Source organism: Corythoichthys intestinalis, chromosome 17 (genome assembly GCF_030265065.1).
Source record: "Corythoichthys intestinalis isolate RoL2023-P3 chromosome 17, ASM3026506v1, whole genome shotgun sequence".
NCBI classification, from domain to species: Eukaryota; Metazoa; Chordata; class Actinopteri; order Syngnathiformes; family Syngnathidae; genus Corythoichthys; species Corythoichthys intestinalis.
This window is the reverse complement of record NC_080411.1, coordinates 34806349-34824199: the sequence shown is the minus strand read 5'-3', so window position 1 is coordinate 34824199 and position 17851 is coordinate 34806349. Positions and strand designations below refer to the sequence as shown.

General features: G+C 38.5%; 1 protein-coding gene across 2 annotated transcripts in view; it reads left to right on the top strand.

The window, feature by feature from the left end:
- The window catches only part of LOC130905518 (astrotactin-2-like), a 573899-nt gene that overhangs the window by 333052 nt on the left and 222996 nt on the right, over window positions 1-17851 (top strand). For both annotated transcript variants that reach the window (XM_057819019.1, XM_057819018.1), the window contains exon 11: window positions 9671-9821. In XM_057819019.1, the coding sequence (XP_057675002.1) occupies window positions 9671-9821 (151 nt within the window). The remainder of the gene's footprint in view (window positions 1-9670; window positions 9822-17851) is intronic.

Below are 17851 nucleotides of genomic sequence, written 5' to 3'. Positions count from 1 at the left end.
TAAATTTGTTCACCATCATGCATAATTGTGATGGATTCAAATATTTGAGTCTCTGAACAGGGACAAGGACTCATTGGCTGTCATTGACTGTGACAGACGTCTCACCCATTTGAACTGAGGCTACGTCGACTCTAGCAGTGCAACGGTTTGCTGTTCAAAGCCGAACCGTACGGTTCGCCCTGTACGGTTCAATACGCCTTTATGAACCGCGCCTTTTCGGTTTTGCAATTAATTTATTCCGAACGCTTGTGGAATGAATTGGTCGAGCTCTGTGTGCCTGTGTGTGACGTGAAGCACAGTTGTGGAGAAATTCCCGCCCCGCAAGTAAATGTCCGATCGCTGTCAAGCACCTGTGTAATAGAAGCAGAGAAACGCCCTCTCTCGCTTACGAGCGAAATGAAAGTGAAACAAGAAAGAAAACAAAACGCTATGGCGAGTGGAGGAGTGGAGGGACCAAATTTTGAGGAAGCACCGGCCTCTTTCAAATCTGTGTTGTGGCAACATTTTCGGTTTCCCCGTGGACTACAATGCGGAGGGAGATAAAATATTGAAAAAAATAAAAATAAAATAACTACCCCGTAGAGGACACCAGTGAAAACACACGGCAGGCTTCGTTAATTTATTTTGCAACGCTTGACCCGTGTTACATTGTTCCCTCGCGGACATATTTCTCCAACAACGTAATCCCCGACATTTATGAAATGGCACGCAAAGCCATCGAAGATGATTTCGCTAAAGCACATAGTTTCGCCCTGACCACTGATAGTTGGACGTCCCGTGCTACAGAGTGCTACTAACTAACTGTGACGGTCCACTATAATTCATACCTGTCAAGTTGTACGGTCTTGGCGTAATTTGTACAAGTGAGCGCTGATTTTTAAATGTGTACGTTTCTCGTGCATTACATTTTTTTTTCCTCCGTTCGGATTTTGTCACCCTTTTCGGCAATGAGACAATGTGCGTTTATATGTTGGTTGAATGACGCCAGAAAAGTCAGAGACACGGAGAGGGAAGAGTGTTTGTTGTGACGCTGTAGCAAACGTGATGCTAGGCTAGGTGGCTCCAATATTTCCTGACTGTAGCCAACAGCCTACAATCTACGCCTAGATATCTCATGCATATAGAACTACATACGAAATGACAGAATCGGTAGTGTTAGTAAACAGCCGCCATTTTAGAGCAGTAAACCTCTCAGAAAGGCTCTGTTGTAGTGAGCCTTCCTAGCGAACCTAAGTAACTTTTTATCTAAAATACTCCTAAATCGGCAAAATCTTGACTTGAGTCTATCTTTAAAGGATGAAACAGTTTTAAAATGTTCACATGTCGAAAGTAGACAGAAGGGAACTAATGCAAAAACGGGAGCAATTTTATCTACTTTAACGATTGATTCACAACATTTAAATGACCTCCAAACATAGCAAAGATTACTATGTTTTTTTTTTTTTTTTTTTAAATAAATGGAAAAAAAAACATGAAAGGTAACACCAGTTACTTTGCCAGGTAACTTTTTTACTACTGTGTGTGTATTTCAGTAGTTAGTCACTACACTAGCCAAAGAGCTAAGAGGCATTTTAACAGTCGAAAATGTTTACATTTTAAGTGTTTATTTCACTTTCTTAATAGCAAAATAAAGGCAGTTAAAAAAAAAAAAAAAAAAAAAAAAAAAACGCAAACTGAAACCGTGATCCCAAAACTGAGGCTAACTGAACCGTTGCACCCCTAATCGACTCTAGGACGGATAATGCCCTGAGATGTTTAATTTAGTATACCATATGGCATGTCGGCCACACTAATGTACCTCTTGTCTGGATATTTTATTACACAGAGGAGAGGGCCGTCTAATTATCTAAAACTCCAGTCTAAAACGGTCTAGTGTAGCCGGGCAATCTGTGTAAAAATTGTAGCCAACGGTTTAAGTTGTTTTATTAACCGCGTCATCGCCATTTTTTTGTGTGGCATTACGGCAGTGCTTCTCAATTATTTTCTGTTACGCCCCCTCCCCCATGGAAGACGTAAATGTTTCGCGCCCCCCCAAACTCTGCCGCCACTGTAAATAGTATCATTTGTCTATAAAATTACTATTATAAGTACGCCTCTGCCTCACATTGTTTCCTTTTTTTTCTATTAGAGAAAATAACAGAGATCAACTTATAAAGTATAACTTTATTAACATTGTTTTGTTTGTAACAGAAAAGACTTAACGCGCATCAATTTGCCTGAATTAAAAAAAAAAAAAAAAAGTCACATCCAAACTGTAAAAATACACTCAAGGTACATTTTTGACCATTTGATACTGAAAAATAAAATCAGTAAATAATAACAAATTCAAATTGATTAGAAACATTAACTCATGAGGACAATATGCCAAAAAATTTGACCGAAAAAACAAAACTGAATAGAAGAAGAAGAAGAAGAAAAAAAAAAAAAAAAAAAAAAGGGTCTTTGGACAGAAGGACAGTTTTTATTTTCGCTGCTCCCAGTATCACCTCCAGTTTACAATGATGTGGGGTTATTTTGCACTGAGCATGCTAACAGTACTCACTGGTTTATTGATATCACACTAACAAAGCGGGACGATTTTTGGCAATATTCGGCACGTTTTCGCTGAAAAACAACCAAGCGGCTTATCAATGAGATTGGGGTCTAATGTCTTTAAGTGGCGTCTTAATTGATTTGGCTTCCGGCTGTCCGCTATAAATCATTTTTAGACACAGTTAACAGTGGTCTTTCCTCTTCTACCACTGTATTAAATGTCAAAGCAAAAAGGCAAACGGCCCGAAAAAAGCGCATTCTCGGCAGCAGAGGGAGAACCGTAGGTGAGGGCAGTCGTCGTGACGATCCCAAGCCGAAAATGGCACTTCTCGGGCGGACACGTGAGAACCGAAGAAGACAGTGGGTTGCTGCGTGAGTCCGGCCGGAAAACGGCTTTCGAAAAACCGCGCACAGGTAGTCTCCAGTCTCTTCCGCGAATCCATGTGCTCTTGCTTACTTCAAAAATACTGCGCGCACTTTGAAAATGAGAGCGCCACTGCCACCCACTGAGTGGATGTGCAAGTACAGTGGTACCTCTACATACGAAGTTAATCCGTTCCAGGAGCTTGTTTGTAAGTCGAAATGGTCGTATGTCGAGCAGGATTTTCCCATAGGAATACATTATAATTCCATTAATTCGTTCCACAGCCCAAAAACCTGCACTAAATCCTTAAAAAATACTGCTGGTACTATTACAAATGGCAATTACATATAGCAAAACAAATAAATAATAAATAAAAATCGGATTAATAATATAATAATAATAATAATTCCTGTAATAGTGTAACGAAACGGGTTCTAATAAGGCGGATGTTTTTTTCTGTACCTGAAGGCACCGCGGCGCTGACGTGACAAAGAGGGAGGGGAGTGGGTGAAAGTTTACTTTCGCTTTCAATGCTTTCTTGAGAACATCGTCAATTGCGGCAGACAGCAGGCGTTTTGTGTTGAATAAGTTGTGAAAGAAATGATGAAAACGTGGCGAAGCTGGCGATTTCTCTGGAGATGTTACCACAATAAGAATTGTCAGCTTAACTTATAAAGACTGGCGAACGATGGTCGGAGGAGGACCGTGGAGATGTATTGTTGAGCCATTTCACGGATGCCCACCCTACGCTCATATTTTTCTGTCATTTGCATCTTCGTTTAGAAGGTAAGCGTCAACTTTTTCCTTGTTTCACCACCTGTACCAACCTTTTCTGAAACCTGTGTTGATTTGTCACACAAGAAAATCCGCCGTGCATTCGTCTGCGGTGCTGCCGTTGTCGTCGTATTTCGAGCATGTCGTCGGATGTAGAAACAAATGGCGAGTCAAATTTTACGTCGGATGTCGAAAAGTTCGTGTGTCGAAGCGATCGTATGTAGAGGTACCACTGTACACTTTATTCTAGTACCGCAAAAAAAAAAAAAAAAAAGGTCACACGCGCCACCCCTGGCATCGCTCAGCGCCCCACTATTTGAGAAGTATTGCATTACGGCATCGTAAACAATGGAGGCGAATGGTACAGATGTGGCTTTCCTGCTCCTTTTTTACAACTGAAAGGGCTTGTAAATTTGCTGCTTGAATACGTCCAGAGAAGACATCAAACAACGCCGAAAAATTCTACGCTTCCGGTTTAAAGGTGACCCACGCGGACAATGACGTCACACACGAGGCTGCTCTTTTTTGCGCAGGTGTCCCATGCAGGACCGTGGCATTTATAAACCCACCTTAAACGTGGTGCGGACGGGTATAAAATATTGTCCAAATTAAAAGTAAAAAAATTATCCATCCTAGTGTAAACGTAGCCTGAGTGTGCTGGTAGTGAATGAACAAACGTTCATTCGCTGCAGGCCCTCCTAGAGCAAATGGATTTGATGTCTACTAGTGACAAATTATTTTAAATTTCACAGCAGGATAAAAAGAGCCACGTGATTGGACCTCAGTCATCATCAATGGCACTGAATGGGTTAATTTGGATTTTCTTTAGAAAAATGTAGGAATTTTTGGAAAATTGTGGTTTTTCGATTTCTCATGGTGGACTCGTTTTTCAGTTTGCGTGATTTTTCGTGTTTGTTTCCAATTGTTAGCATTTTCTCAATTTTTTAGTTGGTTTATTTTTGTTTTGTTTTGTCTGTTAATATTTTTCTTAAAGTTTGCCGCACCAATTCATTCCAAATCTGAACTTAAAAACCGGAAAATATAATAGTCCTTGGGTTAGGGTTAAGGGTTTGGCGACGAAACCTGAATTTACGTGTAAGTACGAATAACTTTTTAAGTACCCCTACATCTCAAAATAATGATCCAAAAACATGTATTATACATAGGGTTGGGCATTGAGCAACGAGTATCGATGGAAATCGGTTCTAACACTCTGATGCTCCCGGAATCGTTCGAATTTTAAAATTTTGATTCCTTGTTTCGATGCCCTAACCGCCGAGCGGAAAAAAATTGCTCGAGTTCAAAGACTGATATTTATGTACAAGTTAAAATTAGCCCTGTGAGAAGTTTGTTTGATTTAAAAAAATCATTGAGAAGTTATAACTTTAATATCAACTTTAATATACATTTTTTTGACGCTGCATTTTTTTTCTTTGACCCTGCCTCTTAAAAGAATCGGAATTGAGAATTGTTCGAAACCGGAATCGAAATGTGGAATCGAAATCGGAACTGGAATCGTTCAATTTCAAACGATGTCCAACGCTAATTATACATCACTGTACTGTCCTCCCCAGCTGTCGGCGCTAAGTCCTAGCTTCGACAACGAGCTAGTCACACCTCCGTGTGGTTTGACGACTTCATTCAGCTGCTCATGGCATCAACACTTGCAGAATGAAACTGAAAGAAAAGGCAGCTTCATCTTTTATAACATTAATTCAAATTTCCGTTTATAACTAGCTGCCTATACGGCAATAGCAATCCTCACAAACAACTAGCATGCATGAGTTAGCGTCCTCACATTATCAAAAACACATAAACCCGCCCCAAGTATTCAACCACAATTGAAAACGAAACAATAAACATTACAAAAGGTGTTATATACAGGTGTTTCCTCTGTGGATGCTTCACAAGCAACAAATGTGAGCGCATGCTTCCAGATGCCGTCTTTCCCCTCTCTCTCACTCGGCTGCAGGACTCGCTTCTTCGTGTGTGCGCACGTGTTTCTGTGTGCGCAAATACATTCTTCTTCGTATGTATGTGCGCTCTTACTCACGTGCGTAAGTACAACCTGCTCTACGCTTCCTGCGCCAACATAAAAGCATGCATCAGAAAACAAAAGTTAACATTATTTAAAAAAGAATAAATAAATAAACGACCGCCGATAAAATGGCAGACGAGACTCCAGCGTCGTAAAGTCGAAATCACGTAGGTCGGGTACATTTTAAATCAGGGACTATCTGTATAGCATAACTGAAAAAAAACACACAACTCAATCAACAGTAAAAGAAAAAAAAAAAAAAAAAGTAACGTATTGGCCTGAATATAAGACAGTGTTTTTTGCATTGAAATAAGAATGGAAAAAGAGAGGGTTGTCTTATATTTGCTATTTAGACATTATACCCATTCACGACGCTAGATGGCACCAGATATCATTGAATTGATGTTCTGTCATGACAGATCTCAGGTACTCTCCCGCTTCACGACGCTAGATGGCGCCATATATCATTGAAGCGATGTTCTGTCATGACAGATCTCAGCTACTCTCAAGTTTAACCAGTTTGCATTGCTTTATTGCATTGTTTTTCCTTATTCAGATTTGTTTCAACACTACAGTTAGTTAGACTTCACTTTGATGGTTAATGCAGTTATTGCAATTTTGTTGTTTTATCACAATAGATTGGTTTATTTACATTTCAAAAACCAGAAGCCATTCATTTACAAATGTGATTGCACTTTAGTTTACATATTTAAATGTTCAGATATTAAGATTTGAATGAGGCAAAATAACATGCTTTTTCTCTCAAATATATTGTTATAATCATTCGTTTCGGATGTACTATATATATATTTTTTTTCTGTATAAAAATTAATTAGGTGTTCAAAAAGTCTTTTTTCAAACTTGAGTCTTGAAAAAGGGGGTCATCTTATAATCAGGACCGTCTTATATTCGGCCAATACGGTAAATGAAAAACTGCAATTAAATGTGAGAAACTTAAGAGTTTGTAGACATTCAATCCATTTGAAGCTGGAAGGCTGGCAGGTATTGAAAGAATGTTGCTCAACAAATTGTATCACATTTTGTCCCTATATTGAATCTTTTCGCCTCCTAACTGAACCAAATCGTATTCGAACCATTATGGCTTTAAACATGCAACATAATAAATCACAACCCATCTAGATACATGTCAAATCTGTCTCACGCCAAAGATTCCTAACATAGTAAATAGGTTCATGGTCTTGTAGGAGTTCACAATAGTCTCTACAACAACTTTGCAAACTCTTATCGTGAAAAAAATGTTGTTGAGCAGTGCAGATCTACTTTTACAACTTCCCTGCTTCGGACAAATTAACAGCAGTAAAAAAATACGACAAAGACCGTGAAATCCTCCCTATTCAGCAGTATTTCTGTCTCGCCATCATTACGATGTTGTAGCTTTTTATAGAGGTGAGTCACTCTCAGGACACTGGGTGGTCTCTGTTGCGCTATTATTTGTTGTTTCTTTACAAATAAAAATGCAGAGGTCGCTCACCCCGTCAGCCACTCTGGAAAGCAGCCGCGCGAGTATGGAGCATGGTGGGGAATACTCATGTGAAGCCTGACATTCACGGTCGAACTGACTGTTTCTCAGAAGGAATTCATAAAACTTGTTTGATGTTATTGATTTTTTCTTTTGTTTGTGGTGACTGATTCACCTGGCGAGCGCAGTGCTCTTGTAGTTTGTAATGCTATCTCATGGGAGGAAGTTTTTTTTTTTTTAGTTTATGATTGTCCATCTTAGACGTTTTTTATGCAGGTACTTCTTGTGGAAATGCGTGTAGTTGTTTGTGTGTAGTTAATTCAATACTCCTTCTCTATTGCAACTAATCACACTATCAAGTTTAACACATTAGCTGCCATTGACGAAGCTGGACATCCAATTCATTTTGCCCCAAATTGTACATGAAGTGACCCAAAATCAACATGAAGTTACCCAAAATCAACAGGCAGTGATCCATAAGTAACTTAAAATAACAAGGGAGTGACCCACAATTAAATAATTGCCTGTCATTGACAACGAAAGACATCCAATTTATTTAAACTGTGAGGATTGGCTGTGAATGCATGAATCTTTCAGCACCATTGATGGCGCTAGATGTCCAATGTAGAGCTGCAGCTATCGCTAATTTTAGTAGTCGATTAATCGATGGACAGGTTAGTTCCAATAATCGAGTAATCAAATATGGAACATAAAAAATTAAAAATACCTGAGCTGAGACTCAAACAATATTTAAAAAAAAAAAAAAAAAAAAAAAAAAAATGTCCGCTAACTTAAATGCTATAAAATGCTAAGGTTTTTTTTTTTTTTTTTTTTTTTTTTTTTTTTTGTGGTTCAAAGACATATTAAATATAATAACATATAAAAATGGCTAAATATATCAATCAACTAAATTATGAAAGCATTTTAAAAAGCTCAAACAAAAACTTTGTTTGTCTTAACAGGTAGCAACTGGATTGTGAAATAAGTCATATTCACTGTTGCCACTAGAAGGCAGAGTATCCACGCAAACCAATAAAACTAAATGCAAACACTTTCAAAACAAACCATTACAACACCACTTAATTAAACAAATACTCAAAGCAGCTAAATTTAATTTGCATCTTTATTTCTAATCGAGTTACTCAAGTGAATGGCTTGATCATTGCAGCAGTAGTCCAATCCATTGACGAGATGCAAATGGATTGGACGTCTAGTCTCGTCACTTGCAGCCAATGATTTAAAGTTAAACTGGTGAACTTTTTTCAACCATTATAAAATATTTTCATAACATTTGTGAGTTGAACGACACCTCTGTTATGGCCTGAGGGGTCTGTATTGCTTTCACCGGCACTAATAAACTTTGAGGCGGGTGGCAGGAACCCTGCCATACAAAAAAAAAAAAAAAAAAAATGTGCTGACTGCTTTTCGGCATATGTCATTTCCCCTTTTCCCCATCAGTTAAAAAGACGGAAGTCGATGCGAACACTTTCACATATTTTCTGCAAAGATGGCAGAGCAACATTAGAGACGAAAATGTTTGTCCAAGGAGACAAAAAAAGAAAAAGGGCCGCTACCAGGATAAAATGACACTCAAGAATAGACATTGGCCAGGCTTTTACTCACTGGCGTGACACCTCACCCGAACATGTCAGCAGGGGCGTAGGGCCAGTGGGGGCATATGGTACAAAATCAAAATTTTTTTTTTTTTTTTTTCCTAAATTTTAAACAGTGTAAAATGATATTGTCTAGCCACAACTGGATTCATTACTTCATCACCATTCATGCTTCACACAGCTGCTGGAAACAGAAATGTTGTTCAATCCAACTGTAGGCGACCGGGAGATCAGGTTTTTACAACACAGTGCGCTAGTCCTATTGGGAAATGCAGTCTTCCTTAAGGCAAAACACTACCACTTATGTCCACCTGTGCCGCTAAAATCGACCAAAACTGAAAGTGATCGAAAATGCCCTAAAATTAATAGAAATTGATCGAAATATCGAAAATTTGTAGGAAGTGACCCAAGGGAGAGCAAAGTATCCCCACACAATTTATTCAGAAACTGCATCTTCTAGTTGAAGTTTAATTTTCATGGTTTAAGTGTGTCAGTGTTGCATCCTGTCATGAATTAAAGAAATTGCCTTAAGGTAAAAGCTGTGCTGTCATTTTAGAAGACATTTCTTCTGCAGCCTGACATAAGACAAGTGTGCACATTTTTTTTGGTGTGTGGTTTTAGCGTCTTTTTTTCTCCCTCCCACAAAAACAAACAAGCAAAAAAAAACAAGACTCATTCTTTTTCATTAAACATGGATGCATGACTCACATCTTAATTGCACCAGAAGCTGCAAGGTTATAAGAAACTACTTTCCAGCTGGCAAGGGATTATGTTCAGCTACTTAAGCATTCCGTTCCATTTGTCATTTATACTTAGAAAACTTAAGGCATCTTCATTTTTTTTTTGCCTTTATTTATCTTTAAATACAGGGACGAAGCCATGATGTCTACATATTTTGAGACAGTTGAGGACTTGCTAGCGTCTTTTGGCCCTGTCCGTGACTGCTCTACAGACAACGGAGGCTGTAAGAAGAATTTCAAGTGCGTTTCGGACCGACAGTTGGACTCATCTGGCTGCATGGTAAGCATTTTTTTTTTTTTTAATTGATAACTGGATATTTGAAGCCCACTGAACATCTTATATACAGTATATGCTACCTCTGTTGTTCGCAAGGAACCGGTCGCTAGCGAGCTATAGCTAGCTCTAACAGAGTGCTCTGGAGTCATCAATGTTGGTTTCGGGAAGGGTTTTTTGTTGCCATTAAATCAACAGGTTGGGGAGGTGCTTGGCATTTTATTTTTTTAACTATTAGTGAAAACTACACATATTTTTAAAAAAGTAACAGGCAAAGCAAAATCTAGCTAGAATATTTCAAATCCACCATTCGGTTTGGCGCATGTTGCCAGGCAGATTTTGTGGGTCTGAATCCGGATTGTCCGGGATATTTGTGAGAATGCTTTACAAAATTATTGGATAAAATTTGTATTTATTTTCCGTCCACTTTATTCTATACACTGCACAGTCCACACGCTTTGACAGATTTGCATCGCTGCAACTTCCAAAAATTCAGTTTTGGTTGCCCCAGAAACGCCAGGGTTTTTGTCAATTATTGTTTCCAATGACAAAAACATGTAACTTTTTTTTTTTTTTTTTTTTTTTAAACATGGTACTTGTACCACAGTTTTTTTTTTTGTCACAATTACACAAAAGTATTAGCACATTGTTGGGGGGCAAAAATGTACAATTCCACCAAAATTTGACAAAAACTTGCCCTTACATTTTCATTAGCCCCATTTTTTTCCAATGGCATATTCAACTCCCACAAAAACATTTCTATTCAATCCTATTGATTTTCAACTTGGACCTGCAAAAAAATTCAATCGGTGTTCATTATTTTTGCCAAAAAAGCAATCAAATTGCCAAAAGTAATAGGAAGTGACCCAAAATGTCCAGAAAGTGATCCGTAAGTGCCCCTAACCAGCAAAATATGACTCAAAGTCAACAGGAAGTGACCCAAAAATGCTTTACAATTAACAAAAAGTGACCAATGACATGATCTGACCCCTAAAAAAAATCATTGCCTGTCATTGACAATGACATTCATTTCATTTACACTGAGAGGATTGACTATTGAATACTCATCTTTCAATTCATTTGTTTATTTGCCCCTCCCAGTCCAAGTCATTTGGACACCTAGTGATGTCAATGGCAGCCCATGAGTTAACAAGTAAGTGAGCCAAAAATGTGCCAAAATAGTAGAAACTGAACGAAAATCTACTGGAAGTGAGCAAAGCATTACCATACTATTTCTCAAGAAATTAAATTTTCTAGTTAGGAATGTGTTTACTTGACAAGTTTGTCCACTATTCTATATCCTACTACCTTCCTTACTACAAAATATGGACTTGATACAGTGAGGAAAATAAGTATTTGAACACCCTGCGATTTTGCAAGTTCTCCCACTTTGAAATGATAGGTGGGTTTGAAATTTTCATGGTAAGTGCTTGTCCACTGTGAGAGAAAATCACTGTGTATGGAGACTGGCTAGGCCCCTCCAGAACCTTGATATGCTTTTTACGAAGCCACTCCTTGGTTATTCTGGCTGTCTGCTTCGGGCCACTGTCATATTGGAACACCTAGTCACGACCCATTTTCAGTGCCTGAACTGAGGGAAGGAGATTATTCCCCATCTCACAATACAGTATATGGCCCTGGTCATCCTCTCCTTAATACAATGCAGTCGTCCAGTCACATCTGCAGACCCCTATGCTTCAAAGTAGGGATGGTGTTCTTGGGATGGTACTCATCATTCTTCTTACTCCAAACACTATGAGTGGAATTAAGACCAAAAAGTTCAATTTTAACCTCATATGACCTCATGACTTTCTCCCATGACTCCTCTAGATCACCCAAATGGTCAATGGCAAACTTAAAATGGGCCAGGATATGTGTTGGTTTAAGCAGGGGAACCTTCCGTTCCTTGCATTATTTTAAACCATGGCGTTTTAGTGTATTACCAACAATAACCTTGGAAATGGTGGTCCCAGCTCCTTTCAGGTCATTAACCAGCTCCTCCTGTGTAGTTTTTGGCAGATTCCTCACCATCTTAGGATCATTGAGACCCTACAAGGTAGATCTTGCATGGAGCTCTTTGGTCATGACCATGTTAGGAATTTGAGTCTGCCTGATTGTATGGGGTGGACAGGTGTTTATATGCCACTAACCGCCTCAAACAGGTCAAAAAGTCAGACTCAAAAAGTCTACCTCCACTTATTCGTTGGGCTTTTTAAAGGCGACTAACAGGTCTTTGGGGCTCACAATTCTACAGGCATGAAAATCTCTCACCTTTCGGCGAAATTCGCCGTTTTGAAGTAAAAAATGGCGACCTACGTGAATTGCGTAGATCCGAGGAGAAATTATTTTTGGGAGGGGGGGGGGGGTCGGGAGGTTTTATTTAATTATTATTATTGTAACGAATCGAGTTATAATGTGGCGAGGGTGTTAGCATGTGTTCCGAATGCACCGCATGACGTAGAGGGGTGAGGGAGGTGCGGGAGAGCGAGGGACGTGCCTTCCGTGTTTACATTTGTTCTGCCGGGGGGAGATATGTGTGTTGGCTGCGGCAGATAGCAGTCGTGTTGTTCAATAAGTTTCCACAAATAAAGAATTTCAATCTGATAAAACGGTTGACTATTATCAACGTTACATTATTATTATCATCATGTGATTAACTTAGTACGTAAACTGAGCACTTAAGAAATTGGTTCTTTAAAAAATGTCACACTTGGACAGTCAGCAAATCCTTCTAGATGCTTCGCTGACGAGAACCAATCATCGGCCCAAGGTGCGTTCCATTATTCCAAACGCGCGCACTCCTTACTGTACATGGAGTGCTCAGAGAGCCTTTGGGTGGCATTGCGTAGCTGCGAAAACCAAAAGCAGGCCTTATCCGCACCGGGGCAGACCAGAGCGCAGCATACACACTTGCCTGTATTTGCCAGCAGATTGAATTTGGTGAGTAATGGTTTCAATCGTTTTCACATTTTGCGATATAAAAAAGTTACTGCCATTCGTTGCAGCTTGCGTTGAACACTGCCAGAGCTAGCCAAATCTCCCATGAAAAAAAATAGCTCCCGTTAAATTGGCGTCAAGCTTGTGTATTTAGCGGTAATATAAACGAAGAAACACACTGTTGAGTCAAATTAAGCGGCATGCTCTCGGATGGAGGTGGCGCCTCACATCGCTCCCGTCGTCCGCCGGAGACGCGTTATTTTCGGCTTGGATTTGAGCTGACGGCCGGTGTCGGCACAACACCGGCCCGACGAGTGGTGGGAATGAGTCCTGCTTCTTAAAGCTTTTCAGAAATACAGGGATCCCTCGTTTTTCGCGGTTAATGGGGACCAGAACCCGCCGCAATAAGTGAAAACCGCGAGGTAGCCCCCCATTTTTTTGTGCGTGTTCAATGCATTTATTCAGATTTTACATTGGAAAAAAGATACATATATGACATGTTTTTTTCACTTTTTTCACCAAAGTATCATTTATTAATGGTTTTCAAGCACTTCAAAATGTAAGAATTATGATAAGTTTTAAACATGTTACTGCCCCACTGAATTATTTTTAAACAAGAATAAAGTAGTAAGAAAATGCTTGGCTTTATTAAATGCTTCATAGTGAGTCTACTCAAGCCCTCTCAGGCTTTGGTAAACGGTGATTGACACGTGTGCAAAGTTTTTCTTTTTATATATATTTTTTTGTTTGAAGCAACTTATTTGATTGAATAATAAAGACACAAATGTCCTAGCCAAAATGTGGCCCAAACGCAAAACAACATTACTTCAATGGAAAAATTTGTTTCAATTAAGTAAAATAGTTTTCAAATGCTTTTTTTGTCTCAAATTTATTTTTGCAATCAAAAACAATTTTTTTTAATTGAAGTGACTTTTTGGGGATTAAAAGTATATACTGTATTTTGATTGAAGCAACTTTGTTTTTGATAGAAGTAACTTTGTTTTTTGATTGAATAATAAAAACACGATTGAATAATAAAAACACAAATCTACCTCCATCGTTATTGAGAGAGAAAGAAATTAAGAAAGCTTTAAAACTAAAAGCCACCGGGGAGTCTGTTTTTTTGTTTTTTTTTTAATATTTATATTTCATTACATAGACATGCCTCGTAGGGAAGGGAGATTGAGGGATAAAAAAAGGAGTTAGATGAGGCTGCTAAAGGCAGTGGATACCTCATCAGCTGGGTGAATAGCAGACCTGGTAAGAACAAGTTTGCAAGGATAGTCGGGTATTAAATACAATTATAAACACAATTACAATGTTATGTTTCTATAAGATTTTATGTCATTGCTTTATTAATCATTAGGTGCTAGAGTTGTTAAGTATGGATAATAATGAAATAATAGTTTTAAGAAAACTGTGCTGTTGGTGGCTCAGTGACCATCTAATGTGGTTTGTTCTCAGATGAACAAGTTGAGGAAGGAAGTTTTGATGCAGAGGTTGAGGGAAGAAAATAGGCAGACTGACTGAGTCAAAGCCAGAAAGTGTTGATGACAGTTTTGATTTCTATTCACTGTTGCCCCCTCCCAATTAAAGTATGTCACAGTCGCAGCCAATAATTATCTAAAGCTGGTTAAAATTGAAGTTATGTTGTTTTAAGGTGTATTAAATACTTGTTCATGTGCTCCTTTTGATCTACGAGCACCCGCCCCTCCACCGGTCTCTGCACGGCCCTGCTGAAACACAGTGTGGGTCGACAGAGCTCAATATTTTGTTGGGGTGTACAGTGTACTGGAACATATTTCCTCCACACCCTTCTCACCTTTTTAACCCCTGACCCATTTTCATGCCTGAATTCTAGCGACTACACAGGTGTTCAAATACTTATATGCAGGAGTTTAATACAGATCAATTGTTCAAAAATCATACTCTGGGATTTCTGGGTTTTTCTCGTTAGATTGTCTCTGACAGTGGACAAGCACCTACCATGAAAATTTCAAACCCACCCATCATTTCTAAGTAGGAGAACTTGTAAAATTGCAGGGTGTTCAAATGCTTATTTTCTTCACTGTAAATAGCAAAGGAGCACGGTCAAGTCCAACATGGTCAACTTGCATCTGAATCAAGGATCTCAAGTACCAGCACGGCGTGACGACTTAAAGTGAAAACAAGAATTTATTGGATTAAAACACTTTCACATATAGGCAAACAATCTTAAGAAACTGGACAAAAGCCTCGAACACTTGATGCTGTCAAGTTCAAAACCCAAGTACGTAGAGTTTGTAAAGATGCTGCCAAGGTAAAATACTTCCAAACAACATCACACACCATGCACACGGTGAATACAGAAGGAGTGGTGGTAAAATATAATAAATAAATAAATAAAACACTGGCAAAGCCCTCCAGTCTTCAAAGATTAACTAAAAAAATCAGACACCGTATTTTTTCTTCACTTCTTGTTCTCGTTCTCAAAGCTCATTTGGGTGGGTGTTTCAACTACCCTTGTCAGAGTGGGTGCTAGCAAAGCTGGGATATGCTGCATGGAGGGCTTAAAATCCATTATGGGAGTCCTTCAAGGCTGTCGGCAGCACTCAAGACATTTGGAATCCATTTGTAGGGAATTAAATTCTTGTCGGAGACAGTGTAGAAGTTTTCAAGGTATTTTGTCCTTGTCCAAGATGAGGTTTTATTTTGGTTATTATAAGGCGAGCTAACCTTAGCTCAGCAATTCAAAATCACTACTCCTTATGGATCCTCATTACTTGTTTGAGCAATTACTATTTATAGTATACTACATTCTAGCAGGATTTAGAGTGACAATGCAAAGGCTTCCTCAATATCAATATCCTCAATATAATATAGTCATTTGATGATAGTCTAAGTTCACCTGTCTCAGTTTCAACAATTTATTAACACATATTTAATAATAAATAATGGAATTAAATAATAATTTACTCTAATCAAGGGTGGAAAAAGAACACAAAGAAATCTACTCAATGTATTGTTACATTGATGAAATTTACTCAGGTAAAAGTGTTAGTGTAAAAATCTACACAAAGTGAAAGTAAAAATTAGTTAATTTAAATTTACTCAAGAGAGGGCCATTTGCACAAATTGAGTGCTGCTGTTATGTACTATATAGTATGTTAGGCATGCTAATGATTAGCAACAGTATGCCCCTCGGTAGCATAATCATCTCTCACATGTCTCAGATGGTTTCACCAATAGTAGCTAGTAGAGGTGGGAATCTTGGGGCACCTAATGATTCGAGGCTACGATTCGATTATAAATCAATTATTGATGCACCCCCCCCCCCCCCCCCCTGCTTTTAATGTTTCGTACATTTGTTAAAAAATCCTCTCAGGCTAAACCAAACTACTATTTCAGTATCAAATTAAGAGTTCAAACCAGTAAATAAAATACTCAAGTCCCCATTCTGTATCAGCAGCTTTAAACTACAATTCATTTTGTGAATCAACCGTTAAAGTTGTTAAAATTTCTCCCGTTATTCCATAATTTCCTTTCTACTTTCGACATGTCAAAGTATTTTAGATAAAAAGCTAAAAAGCATTCTGATCAGTAAATACAACAACTCCAACATACGTAGGTTATAAATTATTTTCTAGGGAAGTATTTCTTTTCATTTATTGTTATTATTATTATTATTATTATTTTTTTTTTTTTATATATATATATTTTTTTCTGTATGTGTGTGAATTAGTGAGTGAATTAGTGAATGAGAACACTGTAAAATACGACAACTCACCCTTCTGCTCATCTGATCTTTTTTTTTCTTCTTTGCCTTGATGTACGCAGGCTCCTGACTATAAGCTTTTAGTAGCTTCTTAAGGAGACCTGACTCACACATAATCTTGGTTCAGCACTATGATATGATGTACAATTTGTAAATATGAATATGTGTAAATAAATTGAATTGAAATTGAAATTGAAATTGAAAAAAGTTAATTAGGTTCGCTACAACAGAGCCTTCCAGAGAAGTGTACTGCTTTAAGATGGCGGCTTTTTACTAACACCGGCAAGTCTGTCATTTTGCTTCTAGTTCTCTATAGATTTTCTAACGCCGCCGTCGTCTGTCATTTCGCATCTAGTTCTATATATATGTGATATCTGCCGTAGCATTATACGGTCGTATGTTGGTAGCAACTAGCAACTGGGCGTTGTTTGTAGCGGCTGTCGGCCACAGTCAGGTTTTTTTTTTTTTTTTTTTAATCTAGCGGCATTAGTTGAACATTGCTCACACTCGGTCCGTTCCTCATTGTGTCCCGAAGACCGCGCTGACTGTGTTTGAGTTCCGCTTTACCTGGTATAATTTAATAATCGGAATTTGGACGTTTGTGAATCGTTCTCGAATCTTCCACGGCTGAATCGCTAATAATCTAAGAATCGAAAATTTCGCACACCTCTAGTAGCTAGACACACTGACTCATTCCAGTTGCTATTTGAAACAGTGTTATAATAATACTCATTAGCTGTCATTTGAGTTTGGATGGCTGGCATTGGATGGTCATGTGTCAGTGCCACTGATTGCGATCAACGTCCAATCCAATTGAATTGAACAATGAATTGGACGTCTATTGCCGTCAATGGCAGCCAATGTTTATTTCTGAAATAATTTTAAAGTTGATCCAACAGAAGGTTGGCTGTTGATCAGCTTCTTTAGTTTCAGTGTTGGATGTGGTAGTTCAACAAAATTACAGTGTGGTGAATGTAAAAATAGCTAGCTTTAAAGCAAATCTGATCTATCACTGCTTATGGAAGTTGAATAAGAGTTAAAGTGTGTATGACACCAAAAAGCAAGTTTATTTTATATTTCATGTGGTTTTTTATGCTCCCGAACGAAATGGACCCGTTGGATGTGTGTGGAAGCAATCGTTTTATATATTCAATTTTTGAATCTTGCGCCATGAAAATGAGTGAGTTCCGACTTTAGTCTCGGGTTTAGGACGAATGTGAATGTATCGTCACACGGGTCAGCATCTCACAATACAGCATTGCTTTATCGCGTGCAGATGGACTGTGGATTCAGCTGATTTCGCGGATTAATTCATTCATTTTTCGCATCACGCCAGCCAAACGGC